Genomic DNA, 25,883 nt, shown 5'->3' on the forward strand with positions numbered 1-25,883 from the left:
AATTTACTTGATAGAAATTGATGATGATAATGATTATTATGGATAACCTTTCCTTTGAATTGAAGAATTAACCCTTGATTTTGAAAGGAATGGAAGAAGGTTGCATGAAGAAATTTTTGGAAGAACAAAATGAAGTGTAAAGGTGGAAAAAGGAGATGTGGCTGACATTTTCTATGGGTGCCACGACCCATCTCTAAAAAATGTGGGTATTATACCCGCTATCCGCTAAAGTTCCAACTAAATTAACCCCATAACTAAAAATAAAATACTAGAAAATTAATTTAATGTCAAAGCTATAAAAAGGGGTTAATTTCTTTTACCTTAAAATCTTGGGGTGTTACAACTCTCCCCCACTTGGAACGGATCACGGCCTCGTGATCCAAGCCATATGCAAAGACGGATAATAAACTAGGACGTCATGCTCGGACTCCCATGTACAATCGGACATCTTGCCATGCTTCCACAAAATTTTATACGTTCTCACCGTCTTATTTTGTACTCTTCTAAGCTCTTCTTCTACTATGGCTATAGGCTCCTCAATATAATTCAACTTATTATCAACTTCGATTTCATTCAAAGGCACATAAGTAGATTCGTCGGCGAGACACTTTCTAAGATGGGACACATGAAACGTAGGATGAATTCCCGATAACTCTTCCGGTAACTCCAAGCAGTATGCTACCTTGCCAACTTTCGCCAAAATTTTGAACGGGCCAATAAAACGAGGACTTAGCTTTCCACGTTTTCGAAATCGTAAAACGCCCTTCCATGGGGAAACTTTCAACAAAACACGATCCCCAACATTGAATTCAATTGGCCTTCTCCGTTTATCCGCATAAGACTTTTGTCGATCTTGGGCCGCTTTAAGTCTTTCCTTGATTATATCAATCTTCTCGATGGTTTTCAATACCACTTCCGTACTACCTACTTCTCCCCAACATATTGGAGACCGGCACTTCCTTCCATACAACATCTCATATGGTGGCATTTGAATACTCGAATGGTAGCTATTGTTGTACAAGAATTCTACCAAAGGCAAGTGAAGATCCCAAGTGCCTCCAAAGTCAATTATACATGCCCGAAGCATGTCTTCAAGCGTTTGAATGGTTCTCTCACTTTGACCATCCGATTGAGGGTGATAGGCGGTGCTAAGCTTGAGCTTGGTGCCCATATCTTCATGAAATCTCCGCCAAAAGTGAGAAGTAAAACGAGTGTCTCTATCCGACACAATGGAGATGGGAACTCCATGTCTAGCTACAACCTCTTTTACATAGATCTTTGCCAAAACTTCGGATGATGATGCCTCACAAATAGGAAGAAACAAGGCACTCTTGGTCAATCTATCAACGATTACCCAAATTGTATCAAATTGATTTCTTGGTGTCTTGGGCAATTTTGTAACAAAATCCATGGTTATCTCTTCCCATTTCCATTTGGGTATCTCCAAGGGTTGCAACGTGCCATAAGGCTTTTGATGCTCCGCTTTCACTTGTGCACAAGTCAAACATTTCTCCACATACTTCACTACATCACGCTTCATTCCGGGCCACCAATATTCTACCTTAAGGTCATGGTACATCTTTGTAGCACTGGGTGGATGGAGTACTTGGATTTGTGAGCCTCATCGAGAAGAACTAGCTTCAACTCACAAGAGAATGGGATCCAAATCCTCCCAAAACGTAGAGTAAGGCCACGAGAATCCTTAGTAAAATATTGAAGTTGGCCCTGAATTCTTTCTCTTTTAGGATCCCATTGCAAGGCCTTTTCTTGAGCTTCTTTAATTTGATCAAAGAAGTCATTAGTGATCAAAACCCAAAGAGGAGAAACAACTAAGGCATGATGAGAACTCTTCCGACTGAAGGCGTCCGCCACGACATTAGCCTTTCCGGGATGGTACAAGATTTCACAATCATAATCTTTCAAAAGATCTAACCATCTTCTTTGGCGATTATTGAGATCTCGTTGTTCAAAGAAATATTTGAGGCTTTTATGATCGGAATATATGGTAAACTTGACTCCCTAGAGATAATGAGGCCAAATTTTTAAAGCAAAGACCACCGCCGCTAACTCCAAATCATGAGTAGGATACCGTTTCTCATGCTCTTTCAATTGCCTTGAAGCATAGGCAATGACTTTCCCCCGTTGCATAAGAACACACCCAAGGCCATTAGATGATGCATCACAATACACCACCATATCTTCAAGACCATCGGGTAAAACAAGAACCGGTGCTTGGCTTAACCTTTCTCGGAGTTGTTGGAAAGCCATCTCTTGTTCGCTCTTCCATTCAAATTTGATGTTCTTTCGAGTTAACTTGGTCAATGGGGAAGCTATTTTAGAAAAGTCTTGTATGAAACGACGGTAATAGCCCGCTAGACCAAGAAAACTTCTAATTTCCGACGGGTTCTTTGGTTGCTCCCACTTCATCACCGCATCAATCTTGGTCGGGTCCACCATAATTCCTTCACTATTAACGATGTGACCAAGAAATTGAACTTCCCTTAGCCAAAACTCACATTTGGAGAACTTAGCATAGAGCTTCTCCTTACGTAAGGTTTCTAACACCTCCCTTAAATGTACTTCATGATCGGAAGAACTTTTTGAATAGATTAGAATGTCATCAATGAAAACGATCACGGACTTATCGAGCATAGGGCGACAAACACGGTTCATGAGGTCCATGAAAGCCGCGGGAGCATTCGTGAGTCCAAAAGGCATGACCACAAACTCGAAATGACCATAACGAGTCCGAAAGGCGGTCTTAGGAATATCTTCTTCACGTACTTTGAGTTGATGGTAACCCGAACGAAGATCAATTTTAGAAAAATACGAAGCTCCTTGAAGTTGATCGAATAAATCATCGATTCTAGGCAAAGGATACTTGTTCTTCACGGTGACTTTGTTGAGCTCACGATAGTCGATGCACATTCGCATGCTTCCATCCTTCTTTTTGACAAAAAGTACCGGTGCACCCCATGGAGAGTTACTAGGTCGAATAAAACCCTTGTCAAGCAATTCTTGTAGTTGCTTCATCATCTCTTGCATTTCCATTGGAGCCAAACGATAAGGAGCTTTAGCAATGGGGTTAGCCCCCGGAATGAGATCAATAGAGAATTCAACTTGCCGTCCGGGAGGAATGCCCGGCAAGTCTTCGGGAAAAACATCGACGAAATCTTTAACAATGGGGATGTCTTCAATAGAAAGAGGTTTCTTCTCAACATCAACGATGTGAGTAAGATAAGCATGACAACCATGAGACATATAACGTTTAGCACGAGCAAGGGTACAAACGGGTATAGAACGTTCTTTCTTATCACCATAAACCACCAAGTCTTCGCCCTTAGACGTCTTCAAATACACCGCTTTCTCATCACATGAAATTTTTGCGTTACAAGAGCTCAACCAATCCATACCCAAGATTATGTCAAACTCTCCCATTGGAAAAGGAATTAAATTAGCTTGAAAGAGTTCCGAAGAGATTTTGATTTCGCACCCTTTATACACATCCTTTACTAATTCTACCCTACCATTGCCAACCTCAACTTGCAAAGTATTTTCTAAACATGATTTAGACACGGAAATAACATGAATCATTCTAATAGCAACAAATGATCTATTCGCCCCCGAATCAAAGAGAATACGCATAGGCACATTGTATACAAGGAATGTACCTGTGACAACATCATCGGTGTTTCTTGCTTGCTCCACGGAGAGTTGAAAGGACCTTCCCCTTGGATTTCCATGCATTTGTGCATTCTTCCTTTCCGCCTCTCTTCTTCTTTCTTCCAACCTCTCCTCCTCCGTCAATTTCGGACATGAGCTTCTCATGTGACCCTCTTCGAAGCATTTGAAGCAAATCACGGGCTTGTGAGGTTTGGACCTACATTCCCGGCTAGTATGCCCCAACTTTCCACAAGTGTAACAAGCCTTATCTCCCGCTCTACAAACCCCCGGATGATTTTTCTTGCATTGACGGCAAAATGGAACATTTCTTTTATTATAGGGGCTACCGGAACTACCCTCTTGTCTAAACCGCTTATTGGGAGAGTTTGTTTCTTCGTGCTTCCTCTTCAAGACACCTTCATCTACCCTTGACATCTCAATTTCGTGATCTCTAGCCACATCCGCCAACATGGAGAAAGACTCCACTTGACGTAAACTAATCTTCTCCCGAAGATTCTTCCTTAACTTCAAGTAAAATTGCTCTTTAAGCAATTGATCATTTTCAAGGAATTCCGGACAAAATTGTGCCTTGTCCAAGAATTGAGCTCGGAATTCATTCAAGCTCATATTGCCTTGACAATCATTCAAAAATTCACTTCTCAACTTTGTTACTTCGGCCTCCGACCGAAACTCCTTGAAGAACATTTCTTTAAACTCGGGCCACTCCACATTATCCAAGGCCCCCTTCTTAATTGTCAACAAGCCATCCCACCACCTCTTTCCACCACTTCTCAACATCCCAACCGCGAATACCACTTTCAAATGAGAGGGACATTGACTAGTACGGAATGCCCCCTCGATCTCGGATATCCACCGTGTACACACGATGGGATCACGGTCACCATGATACTCCGGTGGGTGGCACACTTTAAAGTCTCGAAAAGTGAACTTCTTTTTATAGATTCTTTCCCCGGTCACTTCCACCTCCTTTTCATCCTCGGTTTTCTTGCCTTTATCCTTGGCATCTCGCTTTTCAAATTCCCGTTGCACATTGATTGCCACTTCTTCTTTAATCATTTGAGCGATGTTGTCATTCACCGCTCCTTCTAATGTAGCATTCAACCGTTTGAGTAGAATAGGAGTGTACTTTTCCAAGGCTCTCCCAATTTGATCAGATATGTCCATGCTATCCGCATCAAATATAAGCTCTTCTTCATCATTTTGTCGTTGGTGCTCATCTTCATCGTTGTGTTGATCGGCCATGCTATAATAAGATTTAAATAAACGGATTTAATTTCAAAGCCTATCTCTACACACGCAAACTAAAGCCAAACCTATATCTTTATACAAAACCGTTCAAGGTTTGTTGCCGTTAGTTTATAAATCCATTAGTATTCCAACCACAATAAGGTCGGTTTCTTATTGTGCTTCAAATACTAACAAGTAGATAAACTAACATCATCAAACACATCTTTCGGTCCCATATAATGTTTCGGATACCTAAGGTCGAGTCTCAACTAAGGTTTAAGTCTAGGCACTCTCTCAACGAGGGTAAACCTAAATCCCTTAAACCTTGGCTCTGATACCAACTTGAAACGCCTCAACTCAATTTAATCCCAAAGGTATGAACATAAAAGAAAAGAAACGCAAATTAGATAAATTATACTTAGAAAAATACGGCCAATTTTCGCCAAAATTCAAAGTTCTCAAATTTGAAAAATGACAAATTGAACCTTCTTAGAATGTTAATATAAGTCTATTGTATGAGTTTCAGGTCCCGGAAAGATCAAACGAAGCCTCGGTAAAAAAAGTGTAAAAATTACAGAGGAGCACGGCTCTTGTGTCCTGCAGAGGCCGTCCACAAGATCCGTCCTCTGCACAAAGGCCGTCCTCTTCAGGTTTCGTACTTTTGACACATTGAACAACTTTCGACCCCTTTTTCTCAAAACCGAGCTTCCGACAACTGATTAGCAACTTAGTTTTGACATAAATCAACTAACACTACATTTCCAAAAGTCTCCATACCATCCATTTATACAAACCAAGTTTCTACAAGTAAACGGGTCATCTTACCCATTTTGACACAATTTTCGCCCAAAGTGCAACTTTACATCTTTTCTAAAAAGCTTTACACCTGATCTTTTACATAATATAACAAAATATGACCATCAACCCAAAATGTACCAAGAGCCAAAAGGAGAGGGATAACTAAGCCTCTAAACCCAAAAGCTTGTCATTCATCCATGAATGACCTAAATACCTTCAAATCTTGCAAATCTTTACTTCAACCACTTCAAGCTCTAAATCAACACTTTCAAATCAACAATCCTAGTTCCCTCTTGCGGAACTACCTATAAAAAGGGTAAACAACTAAAATATAAGCAAAGGCTTAGTGAATATACTTGCATACATCTATGGATACAAAGGAGGGCAAAGTACAAGGACTTTCACATGTAACCTATGGCATCGTCATGTCACATTTACATATTCACCTTGCACACTAACAACACATATATGGATCCATATAAGCTAAACAATCATAACAAATCATATCTATCGGGATTCTTAGGCCCCGGAGGTTCTTAGGCCTCATGTTACATCAACTATCGGGATTCTTAGGCCCCGGAGGTTCTTAGGCCTCATAAACAATGCCCCACATGGGCTTAACGCCGAACCAATTACCATGCTTGGAACATTCACATCTCATGGTAATTGGCCCAACGTATACATAAAGGTATGCAAGAATACTCACCTCCTCCGCAACTTGGAAAATAAAGCTAAAACGATTATGCACAACAAGCTTCAACCTATGATCATCACATAAAATGCATAAGCTTACATTCACAACTTGACTAGTTCAACCTAGTCATACTCAATCACTAGCCTTTCTAAACCCAAAACCCAACCCATTTGTCATTGAGCTTCATTTTCTTTAACAAACACACTAGGTAGTTCAATCTAACATTTTCATCAACAATTCCATGACTAGTCAAAACTCATCTTTTCTCAAGAACTCAAATTTATCACATGCACTCATTATTTTCATAATCAAACATATCATATAACTCAATGACAACTAGGTTAACTAAGGAATTGAGGAAAAATTAACCATAAATCATTTTTCTAGTAAAACCCCCAAATTGGTTCACTCATGAACCCTAATTTTCAAGAGAATTGACAAAGCTAGATTGGGGAAATTTATTACCTCAACAATGGAAGACAATTACTTGAGATTTTAAATCCACAAATCCTTCCCTTTTTCTTCTCAATTTTCGGCCACCACCCAAACCCTAGCTTTTAAATTTACTTGATAGAAATTGATGATGATAATGATTATTATGGATAACCTTTCCTTTGAATTGAAGAATTAACCCTTGATTTTGAAAGGAATGGAAGAAGGTTGCATGAAGAAATTTTTGGAAGAACAAAATGAAGTGTAAAGGTGGAAAAAGGAGATGTGGCTGACATTTTCTATGGGTGCCACGACCCATCTCTAAAAATGTGGGTATTATACCCGCTATCCGCTAAAGTTCCAACTAAATTAACCCCATAACTAAAAATAAAATACTAGAAAATTAATTTAATGTCAAAGCTATAAAAAGGGGTTAATTTCTTTTACTTTAAAATCTTGGGGTGTTATATAAATTCCCAGAAAAGTAATCCGGCTAAGCCTGGATACTACGCTTGATGAGAAGAGCTCCTAAAAAGTATATTTGTATGTCTTGAGAAATGAGAAAGTCCATAAATAAGAAACAAGGATAGATCATTAAAATTTCATGAATACGAACAAATTAAAGATATAGAGCTGTTGTAAACAAACACAACAAACAACGATTTAACTAACACATGACTAGAAACTCAACATGTACTCGAATATTAAAGTCAACACCCAATCTTGCCAAAAATGGGGTATGAAGGGAGTGGGATGTTGGTACTCAACAAAAACTTTACCATGTAAATTAAACTTGCGAAGTACCCAAATTATTAGAAAAAGATAGGAAATGTTAAATACAGCTCTTAGGGCTGTATTTAACGTGCATAAAAAAATTTGTAGCTTCCTTATTAAAAGTCCACCTCCTGATTTTCATGGTAAATGTACAAACAATTTATGCACCTTAAATACAGTCCTAAGGATTATATTTAGCAAACCCCAAGTTATAAATACTTTAAAGATCTACATCGACCTTCAGCCCCTCCGAGTTGGCCATGACGGTTATGTCCATAAACTAATAAAGTTTTAAGAAAAAAAAACTATCAAACATTCACGAATATAAATGGAAATACAAGAGATATGTTCAGTTCGTTCATTTAACTAAACGGACTTTTTCTTTTTCATGTTCTTTAGAATTGTTACGTTATTACTTTTGTGAAATAAAAAGGAATTATGGCTTGAAATTTTGTTCCACATTCAAAGCAATAACTTTTTCTTCATTCCTTTTTAATTTAGCGCACAAGTCTTCAACTGTTTTGTAAGTGGAATTTCAGAGAAATTAAAAGGAAATATGACCTGAAATTTGGTTCTCAAAATAATTAAAAAGTATCTTCAGTTCTGGAAGGCATACAAAAAGGATCAAAACTTTTGACACGAGTGTATTAGATGGGGAATTGGGATCAATATTTTCTTTTCGTCTTTGTTTTAGTTTATTTATTTATTTTTCATCTGAAAAATTCGTGTTGAAACACTTAAAAAAACAACATTATTCGATATCCACCGACTTGAAATATAAAGAAAGGAAAAGAACTGGCCACTACGACTTTCGGGTTTCGGACTCGAATACCTCGATGGTGTATGAGAAAGATGAAAATGTAGACAGACCTTACATCTACCAAGGTCGAAAGACTGTTTCTAGGCTCTACCAAATTGATAAAAAAGAACCGCCGACCTTTACATGAGATGTCTTACCATCAATATATTTCGATGAATATTATTAAAGGATATCTATTTAACAATATTCAAGTTGGTTAAAAATAAATTAGTTGTGGATTCAACTTTAATTAAAATAAAATTATTAAAACGTAAAAATTATTATGTGTGTGAAACTTTTGCTTTCAAATAATAAAAACTATCTCTTTTCAGAAATTAGAATATATATTTAAAAAAATGCCCTACAAAAACATGATACCGTATTCATATTATTGCTGCGCACAAAGTTTTTGTTAAATTGCATTGAAATTTATGGTGATACTTATATATATACGAGAAAAAATGGTCTTTATCTATTGACCAAAGATATTTTATAATTCAAAAGCTAGGAAGTAAATATCACTTACATGTGTGTATATATGTATGCACATTTTCTTGTACGATAAGTATAATATTTATAGCTGGAAAGCTTGAATTACAGGAACAATAAAATTCTTAGAATATGATACTCTATGGAATAAAAATATTTTATTTTTAAATCAATAACTTTTTACTTGTTTGATTAAAATTTCTACGCCCAATCATCTCAAAAGTAAAGAATATTCAATTGTTGCATGAAAGAAGAAAGTTATAATCATCAGAAGATTTGTGGCCTTTTCATGCTTTCGAACTTTTGATTTTGATGGCCAATCTTTCTTCCTACAAGATCTTGTTTCAAAAGAAACACTATGGAAATGATAATTGTTATCTAGTTTGTTATATACTTTTCAGGGAGAGAGGAATCAATTTTCCATGAATAGCTTCCATTTGTCTCATGATTGTACTAAAAAAAATCTCAAAAAATTCATCACAAATCCTAAATATATATATATCAATACCAGGTCTTTTACCCGCACGATATGCGACTAATTAAAATATCGTTAATGGAATATACATGAGAAAAATAATCTAGCTAGATGTGGATATTGATAATTAGTAAAAGTATTTTGTGTTAATTTATACAACCATATCATTCGTTGGCCCTTTTATTTCATATTATGGTTAGCAACAAAACTGGTCAACAAAAACATTAAACAACATGCATTGAGTTTGGACTCGGCTACATAGATTATAAAGAACGATCACAACATATTTTTAGATAAAATATGTAACAACCATGGAACAATTATAACTCACTTTTAAACAATATGTTTTATTGTATGCTTGTCAAAATGGTAAATATACGCATCGAGTTTAATAAATTGTGAAGCACCAAAAAAGACACTAACCAATTACATACACAATAATCTAAAAACAAACCAATACTTATTCTAGTAAAATTAAAAAATAGGTAAATAAAATATCTAACTGTAATGTAAACTATACATATGCAATTCAAAGTAGCTATCGGTAAAAATGCACAGTGTCAAAAAATAAATTTTTACCTAAATTAAATAATTTTAAGATCTATATAACATTTGAAAATTAGGTAAGTCATAATTTTTATAAAAATATTAAAATAATTTAATTTAAAGAAAGATAAATATTATAAAAAAATAATATGAAGATGTCACATACGATAACATTTTATGTAGCAATGTTTTAAGATAGTTTGGAATTGAAGAGGATTTTAAAAGGCTAGGAATCCTACTGTTTACCCGCACGATATCCGGTAGTTTTAAATAATGTATATAAACGCTTTTGATATAATAATGGGTTTAATCAACGGATGTCAAACATACCGTTACTTTGGTATATGGTTGTCCATAACTTTTTTAATTGATATACATTCTTTAAAAACCTTTGTTTTATTGTTGTATAATCCCAATATAGGGTGGCGACTTCAGCCTCGTTTGCAGCCACAGATTGATGAAGGTGAGATTTTGCATTTGCAGCTTCATATATATGATGTTAGGATTAGAACATATATATTAGAAAAATCATGGCCAAATACATACATTTTCTTGTTGCAATATGCGAATAACTAAATAAATAATAACACAGAAATGTGTGCATATAGACAAACATCCAAAATCACGATGTATACATGTGATACACCACCTAAATACATCATATTTAAAACCCCAAAAATGTTAAAATATAAATATATAGAATTCAAGATCTTAACAATAACATATATATAAAAAAGAATGATTCGTATTGAGATATAAATAATTAACGAATAACATCAAACTAAAACGCATAACCAAAATAGATCACTTATAATTAATGGAAATTGGTTTGGGAAATAAAAAAGAAAAATCATAGAAAATATTGAAAGGAGGAAAAAACCATGACAAAAGCAGATTATATATATATATATATATATATATATATATATATTATGGGAAAAGTGAATATAAGGTTGTCCGGCATCTAAGCTTAGGTGTGGAACCCCTCACATACAAATTTTTTAATATTTTTTAATTAATGATTAAATGTTTTGGCCCCTATGATATTTATGGATTAAAAAAACTATTTGTGAGTGTTACACACCTAAGCTTGGATACCTAACAGCCTTATATTCCCATTCCCATATGTTATTTGATTGTTTCTTTGCTATATCCTTGCTTCTAGCTCGTATTGTAAATCCGACAAGGTACTTAGATTTGAACTCCTTTTTAACTCAAGTCGGACGTGTCCAAAATGCTTAGGCTAGCTTAGTATGTCGTTAGAAATTGATTTTAATTATTCTGCTAAATAGGTTGTTGATTAGATAAAATATGTTCATTGATTAATTTTTTGGTTTTCAGAAGATGCATGGTTATTATTATTTTTTAAAGTGCATATATAAATGGAGTCTATATATATATATGGAGATGGTATTCAAAGATTTTAATTTGAGCAAGCAAAATGTGTGGGGACAAGTTTATGTGTTGTGTACAATCATGGATACAGCTTATGCTATGTCCTAAGAATGGGATAAAGTCGATTTTGTACCATTGTCCCCCTGCCTCTTTGTGAAACGATGATAAGTGTTTTTATAATATTTGCAGTTGTGTATAAACAAGAAAGCTATAAATCATATCGTATCTACGTACTTATGATATTATATTATTGAAGTTTAAGAATATATATTTAATATGATTCTAATCAATTAAAAGATCAAGTTATATTGTGAAAAAGGGAAAATGGGTGGGAACTTTCCCGTCTCATGTATTTTCTTGGTACCTAAAGCACACATTGCATAGGATCCCAGCAAGTCACTATCCTCATATATGGATCACAAGATATAGTTTCTCCACTTGCATTTAGCAAGTTATGAATTCTTGACCGCTAGACTTCATTTATATATGGGATTGGTAGATCAATTTATACTGTGTATAAGTAATGAATTGAAATCAATTAATCTCTAGCTTGATGCTGTATCTCTAATAGTGCAATGGAAATTAAGTTGCATACATGACAATGCATGTTAGTAAGTGTTCTGATATATCTTTCTAATGCCTATATGTGTAATGTAGCTAGCTAGGCAGCCCGAACATTTGATCGATCAAGTGAGATTAATTGAGTCGCGCGTTTATCTACCGAAACGTACAGACAGGGTCTGTTTCATACTTTATATATGTTTGAGTCATGAAAACGACTCTATATATAGCAATACTATGTAATTATAATGGCCTACTCGACGTTTTCAAGTACTAGAGTTGTCCTTTCACATTTTAGAATCATTGTATGTATATATGTATCACCCTCAGAATAAATAAATACCACAATATATGCTCTTTTACGAGTGATTCTTCGATAGATATATAGTTGCGCGCTGTCGTGGGGAATTTAATTATATATTTCCACCCAGTCTGAAAATACCAAAACTATATACATCATCTTATATGAATATTTTCTTAGCAAAAAACCCAAGTTTCTTCTTAATTAAATCATAATGTGAATTAGTGTATTGGTGTGAATATAACCCAGCTAGCTACTACCTAGCTTCGATATATCTGTCTTGCGAGACTTAACATATATATATATATATATATCATTCCTTATAGTTGGAAGAAAAACTAGATCATTAAAATAGCCAGTGAGATAGTCAATCATAACAATTCTTTCAATTCATCCAAAATATATGTTTATTCATGAAAGTTTACTAAAGCCACTTTTTAATATGCATGGTTTCTGCTTAAATTTCAAAGCACAATAGTCGTATATGCATGTATGTATGTGTATATATGATACACACACAGATATATACGCAGCCATATTCTAGTCGTATACAGAACCCAACCATGGAATTTAGAGAAAAAAAAAGTCGCAGACTTATCACTCCTAATAGTCAAACGCAAGACCTGTCGGTAAGATTCAGGGGAAGTTCCTCATCACAGTCTCCCTGCATTTACAAATTGAAACTATGTTTCGTGTGTTACATATTTAACTAGACAACTATATAACATATAAATGAACATTAATTAATTAAGATGCATATACAAAATCATATATATACCCTAAAATCTCCATAGAAAAATATGGGGAATATATATCTGGAAAGTACAACAAATTAAAGAAACAAGAACAAAGCCAACAATTAACCCCGCCATATATAATTAGCTAACTAATTAAGAAAATTGAAAAGGAACCTAGTCATTGTACAATGATCGATCGATGATCATACTTTGCTACGCAACGATGAAACAAGTGCTTCTAATTACCTTGAAGAAGGTAATTCACACAAAAAAAAACAACCCGATCCTTGTACATTGTCAGTACATAAGATTACTTGAAAGATTGTCGAAGAAATTAAGCATGAAGCTAGCTAGTTAAGTAACTATAAATAACCTGGCCTTAATTCGATGATCAAACCAACTACACCTTTTAATTCTGTTCTTCTTTGGGATCATCTTTTCGAATCTGGGACGGGACAACATCTTGAAGTAGTCCATGATCTCTAACAAGTGAAGAAGACGTAGAAGAAGAAGGTGGAGGGCAAAAACGTCTTTCTTGAAAAAATTGAGAGTATGCTGGTGATGGATGAGCAGTAGTACTACTAGCATTATTAGTGTTGTTGTTGAAGTTTAGAGAATTAGATGAGCTTGAAGTTTGGCTATGGAAAGTAGTATAGGGCTGGTAGTGAGGTTGTGTAAAAAGAAAAGAAGATAGACCGCCATTATTTCCGCCGCTACTAAAACAACCATAACCTCCGCTTTCTGGCGGCATGATTCCAATGGCTCCTCTTGGTGTCATCGGATACGGGTGAGTGTGGGTACCTTCGTAAGTTGTGATAACAATCGACGGATCATCGGATGATCTCTCAACTCTCTTCTTGACTCCACATGCCACACTTGTGCACCTATGGTAACTCCTATAAAAACCGATTCAAAAACATTAAGGATCATGCATTATCAACTTGTTTTCATGGTTGATGCATAAAATGGCCAACACAAACAATATAGTATATACATCCTAGGGCACCAAGTATATATATAGATAGAGAGAGGAAGGAATCTAGAGAGAGAGAGAGATCACCTAGGAAAAGGGCTATTTTTCACAGCTTTCTGACCATATTTTCTCCATCTATAACCATCATCCAAGTGATCAATGTCACTCTTGGTCATGAAAGCAAATCTTGGTTCCCTTTGCTTTTTTGGGTTCTTCTTTTTGGGTTTTAACCTGATGACCACAATTAAACACATTAATATTAAAACAGTATAAAATTAATCACAAAAATAACACTTTTCTTTTGTAAGAAAATACGGATCAAAAAATAGAATAAAGATTGATATATTTAACAAATCCTGAAATATATACTAATGCGCATCACAAAACACCTGCTCATGATCGACCAAATCTACTTTTGGGGATCATGTGTGTGTGTGTGAGAAAAGAGCTTACTCTTTTGTTGATCAATATATTTTATAAGATCTTGAAAAAACACCGTGTATATGTGTGAAACCAACAAAGCGTTTACTTTTTTTTTATTTTTTCGGTCAAAACCGACTAAATCAATTAATACCACAAAATTACAAAAAATATTATACATCATCATCATCTGTGTGAAACAAATTAAAGCTAGCTTGAATTTTTTTTTTGATATTCTTTTATCAGTGAAGAAAGAATAAGCTAAGGCATTCATTAGGAATGAAATGTGAAGTATGAAAACCACACATGAAACATCCAAAATGGTGTGCTAGTTATCAAAAAAAGAAAAAAAAAAGATTTTCTTGATATTGATTCAGCAAAAGAGAGGAAAAGATGGATTTCATTCAATACTACAAAAATATATTATCAAATAAAAAAATTTATTATGAAGATTTATATATACACAAGAATACCCACAAGTGTGTGCTAGGGAGGAAAAAAAGGGTTTTTTTTGGTTTTAATAAATATACCGTAAAAAGCACACAATTAGCAAACAAATCTATGTAGATGGATAAATATATTATGAGAATACACACCCAAGGAATACCCACAAAAAACACCCATATAAGTGTGTGCTATTTTTGAAGAAAAATTTGTTTTTTCTTGATTATTAATTATTACTCATAATTTATATAAGTGAATTAGTAGATGTATTTATTAAAACAACTACACACAAATAAGTGTGTATATTTTTCAAAAGTGATATAAATATACATATATAAGTGTGTAGTTCTTACTGTTTATTAGTTGTAGTAGTAGTAGTCGTTTTGTCATCGTCGTCATCATCATTATCATTATCATCGTCGTCATCATCTTGAGCTGATGATGATCTTTTTCTAGTATTAGTATTATTCTCTTGGTCATCAACATTATTATTCACAGCATCATTTGAAGAAGATGAGATCGAACAAGAATTCTGTGTGGGTGGTGTGCTCACTATCTCCGCCGCCGGCACCGGTGGCGGAAGAGACGACGGTGATTGATCAATCAGTGAAGGTGGTGGATGATGAGTAGGTTGTTCATGAAGTATATCAAAAAGAGATGCACCTCCACCATAATCTTGAAAAGCTAATATATCCAAGTATCCTGCTTGAGCCATATCAAAAAAGCCACCACCAAAGGCTGCCGGAATCTGATCGGAAAATGTTGAGTTAGCCATTAAGTTATTTTGATGATTTTCTAAGTTGTTCTTCTTTAAGTCTTCTTCTTTCTTTTCCATATAAACATCAAAGGCATAGATTCTTGATCTTCATTTGTATATATATATATATATAGGCTTTATATATATATCACAAATTTAGAAAGAGAAAATTTTTTATATATATGGATGTAGAGTGTGGTTGGTTTTTTGAGTCTAGTGTGAAGAGACCCTTTTTGAATTTGTATTAAGGAAAAAAAAAAGGTGTTTTGTTTTGAGAGAGAATGGGATTGGGAAAGAGAGATAGAAATATTATTTAGAGAGATAGCTTGTTAGGGAATTTAAAGTAGGGTCAATTACACCTTACTTCCTTGGCTCTTAATAAATGGCATTTGACCCCCCTCACCTCATATATAGTCTTCAATTCAATCACTCAACATATAAAATTATATATTGATTCATTCCATCAAAACAAACTTATTATTCCATCATCATTGTTTAATATTAATTCTATGATACGTACAGTATATGCATTCATTTCAATAAAATATAGGAATTAATGCCTTTCTTTTTTTTTTTTAAAGAAAGAATTTACATTTTTATAATTATGCATGAATTGAGGTTAAAAGACAATGGTGTACTATAAGCAAGAATAGATAGTCGTATAATTGAACTTTAAAAACAATTGTTGCTTAAAAATAAAACCGTACGTCATAATGCATTTAACAAAAATTATTAACAACTTATAATAATACAGGAAAAATTCGATCAAAAGAGTTATTTTGTAAAAAGTTCATTATGATAAACATATATACATAGCTAGCCTTTATGTATAATTAATTGGAAAAATATGATACATAATAATATTTGGAATATTTATGTCATCTTATACTTTGCATGGCATAATAGGATAACATTGTATAATGATAGTGATATGTAATATATATAACCTTATGTATATGTAATCATAATAATAATAAGTAAATATACAAGAATAAAAATAATAGATGTTTGATGAGTTAAGTTTTTAAAAAACTTAAAGAAGGTTAATATAAACATTAGTATAGTATATTATGCTAACGAATTTTACATCATTCAATTCGTTGATGGGATTGGAGAATTTTGAATTTCTACTTTTGTAAAATTATAAAACTTTAATCCATTGTAAAGGATAAAAATAGGGAGTGTCTATTTACACACCGTTCACTGTTCATCCACACACCGCTCATACGCCCGTTTTATATGTAACTCTCTGTTTTAGTGTCCAAAACGCCCTGTATAAAGTAAAACGGGGAAAAAAACGGTGTGTAAATAACTCTGCACTGTTGCACTGACATGTCAGAGCCTGACACCTCAATTTCAACATATATTAAAAAAGTAATACTGACCGTCACATTTTAAAACGGTATATATTTTATAATTTTTAACAAAAGTTTTCACTATTTATCACTTATGGTCCCTCTTTCTTAATATTTTCCAATATCAATCACTTACCATCCCCACGTTAACCCCATCAATAGGTGTCCCATAATTGACCATATACTATAAAACGGAAAGTATTTTACCTGACTAATATAATACGGTCCGTATTAGATAAATGACATAAAAAGTAAATCAATAGGTGCCTCCTTATTATCCATATATTATAAAACGGAGAGTATTTATGGTTGCTAGTCCATATTATATAAAACGACATAAAAAGTAACATTTTTTATAAAAAAAAAAATTTAAATAAATTTGATATGCTACGGGTCAATATGCTTCTCAGATGAGCCTATTGGGCCTTATGGGCCAAATTATGTTTATCATTTGTATAAATGGGTCAAATAGGTTGTATATGCACATCTTTTACTCGAATGGGCCTAGTGGGCCTTCACACTCGTTTGATATCTCATAGGCCTATTGGGCCTACATACTTGTTTCATATCTCATGTGAGTCGTGTGTATGTATATATGGATATATGTATGTAATTTCCAAAAGATCCACATCGTTTGATAACTCATGGGCCAAATGGGTTGTATGTGCTTGTTTTTCACTCAAATCGGCCTATTGGGCCAAATTATGTTCATCATTTGTATAAATGGGTCAAATGGATTATATGTGCCCTCTTTACTACTTGAGGGCCTATTGGGCCTACATACTCGTTTTATATCTCATGTGAGTCGTGTGTATGTATATATGGATATAAGTATGTAAATTCAAAAGATCCACATCGTTTGATATCTCATAGGCCAAATGGGTTGTATGTGCTCGACTTTCACTCGAATGGGCTTAGTGGGCCAAATTATGTTTATCATTTGTATAAATGGGGGCAAATAGGTTGTATATGCACATCTTTTACTCGAATTGGCCTATTGGGCTTAGTGGGCCTTCACACTCGTTTGATATCTCATAGGCCTATTAGGCCAACATACTTGTTTCATATCTCATGTGAGTCGTATGTAAGTATATATGGATATATGTATATCCATATCGTTTGATATCTCATGGGCCAAATGGGTTAAATGTGTTTGTTTTTCACTCGAATGGGCCTAGTGGGCCAAGTTATGTTCATCATTTGTATAAACGGGTCAAATGGATTATATGTGTCCGTCTTTCAATCGAATGAGCCTATTGGGCCTACATACTCGTTTCATATCTCATATGAGTTGCGTGTTCATCAACTGTTTAAACGGGTCAAATGGATTAGTTGTGTTTGTCTTTCAATCGAATGGGCCTATTGGGCCTACATATGCGTTTCAAATGGGTTGTATTTGCTCGTTTTAAATAAAACGGGATGTTTTATGTACATAAGTTAGTGGCCCATCACACATTTGATAGCATTTTTAATTTCAATCATTATAATAATTGACAATAAACTTAGTGAGTCGTGGTTATGTATATATGGATATATGTATGTAAATTCAAAAGATCCACATCGTTTGATATTTGATGGGCCAAATGAGTTGTATGTGCTCGTCTTACATAAAACGGGATGGTTTATGTATATAAGTTAGTAGGCTTTCACACAAATTACTTATATATAACTCAACTTTTTTCTCACACCTAAAATGTACAAAACAATTGTTTTATGTAATGTTGAGCATTTTTTAATTTCCACCATTATCATGGACTATTAGCGGATGATGAGCGAATCATACAAATAAAGCTTATATATATCACCTTCTGGTTTCATACACATGTATTCGGTACTTGTCTTTTCTCACACCTAAAAATGTGGTTGTATGACAGTCTCTTTGGCGACGAACAACTGTATCCATCAGATGTCAACTAGGCAAGTTGCATACTAGATACATATTTACTACTTATCTATTGTTTTCTTATGTATATACGTAAAATATTTACATATTTACTACCTGTATTAATTAATACGGTAAGAATTACTCAGTATGTTGATTTATATGGCTAGAATTTTAAATAAAATGTACGTTGTGGTATTCAAACTATATATTAGGTGTATCATTATATTTTATTTACGTTGTTCTTTTTTAAGTTGTATTATTATCAAACCATATATTAAGTGTTGGATATTTTAGTGTAATTGGATTAACTTGTTTGATCAATAACGTCATAATAATATGTCAAAATATTTACGTTGTTCTTTTTTAACTTGTTTGAAAAACTCCTATTATTAACATAATAATGTTATTGTTTGTATAGAGAAAGAACTGAGATTTGAAATGTGACTACAAATACTATTGATAATTATGACAAATAGTGTTATTTGAAAAAGGGTGTATATATATGATTATATTCTCTGACTATTGGTATATAGAAACCTACCCATATCTTATCTGACTATCGTTGGAAACAAAAAAACCATATTACCATCACCGTTTTACATAAAATGAACCGTATGTATTGTCTGACACTGGACATTCGAACACCTACCCATATATTCTCTGACAAATTTTAGCCATAAAAAACATCTACCACTACCACTACCACTACCACCGTTTTAAGGAAAATGGACCGTATATAGAGTATAAAAACAAAAATATTGATCCCCCCTTTCCAAATCAGCCCATCCATTTCCTTTTTGAAACTAAACCCTAGAAATAACCACCAGCACAATTAGGTCGATCCAAGCACCAAAGAGGCTTTAATGGCCCGTTTATGTAATATTTTGTGTTTTAATGGCCCGTTTAATCTATGTTTGGTTTATTATTTATGGTTGTGTTTGAAAAATAATTGTGTTAACAAGTTATTTCCCATAGGTGAAAATGTGAAATGCGGCAAAATTCTTTTAAGGTATACATTCATAATGTCAAATGTATCAGTTGATACAGGGGATTGTCAGGAGGTGAATACCTTATGCCGTGAGATTAAAAAGAGTTTTTTATGTTAGTATATCAAGTACTTTACAATTATTAAAATTTTTTAAAAAAAACTTATACTAAACATATATAATAAACATATCAGTTAATAGAAAGAGATTTTTATGTTAACATATCAAGTATTTTACAATTATTAAATTTTTTTAAAAAAACTTATAATAAGCTTTGTATCATCTACACGCTCATATCAACGATTTCGTACATTACTAAGAAAATTATAGGGAAAAACTAAATTTCACCGTTATAAAAATTTATAATAAGCTTTTCAACTAATTAAAATACCCCGTTATACAGCATATGGATAATACAAGACACCTATTGATGGAGAATTAAACGGAGTTAAAAGGGGTGACGGTTGTGTTAAACTTTTAGTATAGTAAGGATGGATAATACAAAATCTTAACAAAGATGGGTAATAAGTGATAATTCCCTGAAAATATAGGAGAACTTTATGTATTTGACTCATTTATATAAAACTCACCGTTTTAAATCATACCCACCATATTGTTGATTATGACGTGTCATTCTCTGACATGTCAGTGCAACAGTGCAAAGTTATTTACACACCGTTTTTTACCCTGTTTTACATCATACAGACCGTTTTTATCACCAAAATGGGGAGTACTACATAAAGCGGGTTGTATGACCGGTGTGTAGATCAACCGTTGCCGATGTGTAAAGCACCCTAAAAATATATATATTATTTTGTTCATCTTTCACGAAGCATGAACCCACCGTCATTTAATTGTTAAATATCAATAACATGGTGATACTTACATGATAACATTATCATTCCTTACTAAATTAAATTAAGCACCTTTAAAAAGATACTATTTGAAAACAACAACTTAACCTATGCAATCAACATTAATTAACTAATGCCAGAAAAATACGTACATAACATTAAAAAACATACTCAATTACAATCTTCATGAATGAAAGTATATATGAAACAAACTAGCATTCAGCCAATTTTCAAATTTTGTATATCGTTTTCCCACATCATTATCTAGGTATTTTGAAATATATATCTTTAACTACTAAATAGTCAAAATTGACCGATAAAATATAAACTAATGACTAGTCAAAATTAATGATCTTTTGTATTTCAAAGGGTAAGAAATGTAAATATATATGAAAAATTTCGAGTGTGAAGGGGGCTTATTTGTGGTTGACCGGTGATTGCCGGTGGGATGAGCTGTGGCGAGTACAAAAGCAGTTAAATGAAAGATTATTAGTCCACGTTTTCATACTATGGGTTGTTGACCGGGAACCGGTTTGCTGCAAACGAAATTCCGGTTACATGTGGGTAGTCAAAAGTTTTGGCTCGTGTGCATGCAAAAAATGGAAAAGTAAAAAGCCTCGAAAGTTTCAGAAAAAAAACACGAATTATTTCCTTTATATCAAAAACTTTCTACCGCATTTTATCTGCAAAATCAATTCAAAGGTTTATGATAATAGATGCTAATTATTTAATATGACATATATTTATAGATGCTAATTCATAATTAAACTTTTTTGAAACCATATGCATGTTTAAAATTCATTATATCTAAATTAATTTCAGTGACATAATGACATACATGTTAATTAGCTAGAAGGGGCATCGCATACTATGTACCCAAACAATTACAATGTTATGTGAATAATTTATCTCATGGAAATTTGATGCGTACATATTCTTGCGAAGTTTCCTTTAAATATATGTGTATTTTTCAAGTTTTGCAACAAAATCACTTATTCACTTATATATGTCAAGTTAACTTAATTAAATTTCTACCGTGATCTTACGTTAGATGATAAAAATCATATATAAAGTCATAACAACCTACGACATAAAACAAAAGAAAATGTTATAAAAAAAATATAAATCAAAAAGTGATTTAAAAATAATATTATAAAATTTAGGATTATTTTTCATATTTATATAATTAAAATAATTAGTTTTTATAATTATAAAATGTAAAAATTAGTTTCATAATTAATGACTTAATAAATTAGAATTATAGCTATAAAAATTTTAAACAAGTATATGTCATATATCAACATTTTGATCTAATTATTTTAATTAAAAATTGAACTTTATTCAAAAAATCAAACTTTTATATTAAAATTAAAATTTAGTCACATCTATCTGTATAATTATATACCTAAAAATTTTGTTTGACTTTTATTTTCATTGAACATACGTATTAATAAGTTTTTTGTCAAATATAATTAAATATTGATTTAAAAAAGTACTTATATACTACATTATAAAACATTTAGTTTCTTCCGTTTTTTTTCATGTAAGTTATGGATAACCCTAAAATGTCTCTCCCTTTTTATTTGTTATTTTAAAGATCTCCACTTGAAATATCTATAATATCCACTTGAATTACCTAAAATATTTTTAAAGAACTTAATTTACAACGACTAACTTAACTGCTAAATAACTACACTGCGCGCTATTTTTTACATCAATTAATTTTATGTTAAAAACCACACATTAATTTACCTTTGTCGCCACCATCGCCGTCCGTTGTTGTCGTCACCACCATCCATCATCGTCATAACTGCCGTCATCACTAATAGTTCATTAATATATGGCCATTGAGCTAATTAGGTCAATTATGTTAATAGGTAAAAAAAAAAAACCTAGCTCGTAATAATAGAAAGATAAAATCTTCCATGAAAAGAAAGTGATAATTGATCCAGAATGAAGCGTGTGAAACAAGAAACATATGGCACGTGTGGTCCTACTGTCTGACATGTGGGTTCAACTGCTAGCGTCAATGAAACGTCATCTTTCTTTTTACTACTATATACTCGTATATGTTGTTGGTCATTGTTTTGCATATAATATGCATATTTGTTAAATCTTAAAAGTTAAGATGATTTACACTAAGGTACGTTTTATTCACAGAATGTTTTTGAAAGGAATAAAATCTTTTGAAGAAATTGGAATTTGAAAGAATGAAATTTAACGGAATGTTTTTGATTTTTTGAGAATTCAAGTAATGGAGGTAATGAAATTTCTTCCTCCATGCCCAAGGAATGGAAATTCGATCAAATGATGGAATGTTTACATTCCTACGGAATGAGATTCCTCTTTCTTTAAATAACCAAACGCACTAAAGAATGGAATTTAATTCTAATTCCAGGAGATTCTTTCAAATTCTGTAAAACAAACGCGATCTAAAAGTAACTCGACTCAGTTACGTGACTCCTTGTCTACACTCTTACGAGTTAATGTGTAACGTTAGACCGAGTCACGAGTTGCAAACTTAAAATGTTGTAATTTCTATGGTTTATTATATTATATTTATTAAACCAACTTAGTTGGAGTAGGAGTAGTGAATATATATAGATGGTTTTGCTTGGTTGTTAACCAAGGTAAACAAGAAAAAGAAAACCACTATTCAGCGGTTTCGAATCAAACAAGTATCAACAACAGCCACTTTTTTGTTATTCTTATATTATTCTGGAAGTACCGTGTAAAGATAGGCACCTTATCTATGCAATAATGATCTCACTCTTGTCTTAATGACTCTTCCTCTTTTCTAGATTTTTCTGAGTGTGAAAATGGTAGATTTTTCATTTCAGTAGCTGGAGCCCTTTCCATCTAGAAACAGAGGTCAAGGGTTCGATCCTTATGCCCAGCAAGGCTGGAGGTCCTTTTTGACCTTTGGTAGAACCTGAAAGCAGTCTTTCTACCTTTGGTAGGGGTAAGGTTGTCTACATCACAACCTCCCCCATACACAGTCAAAGACCGTATTTGAGACCCAAAATGCGTGAAAGACGGCATTAGGAGTTACTTTTATTATATTTATTATTACAACTTTTATGTTATTTACATAGTTTTGATCATTTTATTGCGAATTTGGAAATAAAATGAAGTTTATGACTCAAAACTAATGTAATATATTGGTAAATCTATTAAGATACAAAATTTATATTTTGTTTCTAAAGACGTTATATGTATATAATTATAAGGGGAAGTGAATGTTTGGGACAACCCCACCTAATTTGGATGAAAAATCCCTTACATCTTGATTTTTTATTCCATACAAATCAGGGGGCCCATCATTTCTTCATAAATATTAAAATATTAATATGTGAGAGGTTTTTTTACCCAACTTAGGTGTGTGACAACCCCACACTCACTTTTCCCATAATCATATTATATTGTATAATTTTTAAAAATGTTCTGACTTTTGCGAGTCGAATCACGTTTCGGGGTACGAGTTAAAAAATCATTTTTTTACGTCGAGTTAAAAGTTACGAGTAGACAACTATGTTAATTTGATAGATCAGGGAAATATGATCAGTTTACATGCAATACTTTAAAAAAATATTCTAGATGTTTATTTATGACTAATACTAATCTGATAGTTAATATTTTAGTCAGCAAAGTAACTATGATATACTTAAAAAGTAATCGAATATACTCACTTCGAAGATTGTAACTTTTATTCATATAATTATTTTATTGGGTTTTTTTTGTGAGGTTTGATTGATAAATGTTTTAGGATATTGTTGGGACTTCATGTTATCTTAGATGGTAAAGAGAATGATAAAGAAAGATATTTTTGGTTTTCCAAAGACTGAAACTTTAAGGAGAAAAAAAAAAGAATTACCTGCTTTATTAGATAACGAAAGGAGTATCAGCACAATTAGGCGACAGCGACAATAGTGGTGATAACAGTGTGGTTATTAATGTAAAAATAATTGTTATAAAATAGGGTAGTATATTTATTTTAACATTTTATCTTAGTTGTAAGTTTATCATATAAACTTAAAATTAATTACTAATTAAAAATAAACAAAATTTAATATAAATATATTAAGATTTAAAAGTATTTTCAATTATTATTTTTAATTATTTTTTAAAAATTGTCACAACATATCAAAAAATAAACCATATAAAAATATAAACTTTATATTAAAGACATATAACATTGTCATATTTTAATTGAAATATTTAAAATATGTTTCATCTAAAAAAAGATATTATTTCTAATAATGTCAAATATGAATGTAATACATCATATGTAACAATAAAGCAACCTATTATGATTTCTTTAATATTCAAATATCGCTAAGTATGTCAGAATTTACACATTTGATGAACATGTTATGGTGTTGTAATATTCAAATATCACTAAACATGTCACGCTAAAAAATTTTGATGGACATATTTCTAAGAATATATTCAATATCATATTTTTGAGTATTAGTTAGAAAATTTATTTATATGTTTTAATATATTTATTATATATTTAAATAACATATATTATCTCTTTATTATAAAACTACTGTTTATTATAATGTTATCGTCTACTAGATAGGTTTAATCTAATTTAATACTCCCTCCGTCCTATTAAATGTGTCCTATTTTGAATTTTTAGAGTATTTTTTATAAACTTTAACCTTAAATATTACGATTTGTGTTATGTAATATTTGAGGAAAATTATACCAACAAAAATAAATCTAAAACTCAATCAATTTATATAACTTTCATCAAATATTATATTACACAAATCAAAATATTCAAGGTCAAAGTTTACAAAGAAAGACTTTGAAAATTCAAAATATGACACATTTAGTGGAATGCATGGAGTAAATATTATGTGGTATCAAAAGTTCCGCATCCAAGTTATATATGAATGACAATAACCCATACAGATAATTGTTTTTTTCCCTATGTTTTAAGAACGACAATTATTGTCACTTACTCTTTACGCAATAAATTTACTCTTCCGTCCCACTAAACTTGCCCACTTTTAAATTTTCAAAGTCAAACTTTTATGAACTTTGACCATATTTTTTTTTTGTGTTACACAATATTTGATTAACGTTATATGAATTGATTGTGTTTTAGATGTGCGTTTTATTGGTGTAACTTTCATCAACTATTATATAACACAACTAAAAATATATATGGTCAAAGTTCGTAGAGTTTGACTTTGAAAATTCAAAATTGAACAAGTTTAGTAGGACTGATGGAGTATATTTTTATTACTCCTTCCGTCCCATTTTAGTTGTCACGCTGACTAACT

At 32.5% G+C, this 25,883-nt stretch overlaps 1 protein-coding gene across 1 annotated transcript; it reads right to left on the reverse strand.

Moving 5' to 3' along the window:
* Window positions 1–12,967: 12,967 nt before the first annotated feature.
* LOC122585238 (probable WRKY transcription factor 48) lies at window positions 12,968–15,780 on the reverse strand. The gene is made up of 3 exons (XM_043757357.1): window positions 15,103–15,780; window positions 13,973–14,116; window positions 12,968–13,808 (listed from the first exon to the last, which is right to left on the reverse strand). Exons 1-3 carry the CDS (start codon window positions 15,582–15,584, stop codon window positions 13,322–13,324), a joined length of 1,113 nt encoding a protein of 370 aa, XP_043613292.1. The 5' UTR covers window positions 15,585–15,780; the 3' UTR covers window positions 12,968–13,321.
* Window positions 15,781–25,883: the final 10,103 nt, after the last annotated feature.

This window comes from Erigeron canadensis, chromosome 1, assembly GCF_010389155.1.
Source record: "Erigeron canadensis isolate Cc75 chromosome 1, C_canadensis_v1, whole genome shotgun sequence".
Lineage (NCBI taxonomy): Eukaryota > Viridiplantae > Streptophyta > Magnoliopsida > Asterales > Asteraceae > Erigeron > Erigeron canadensis.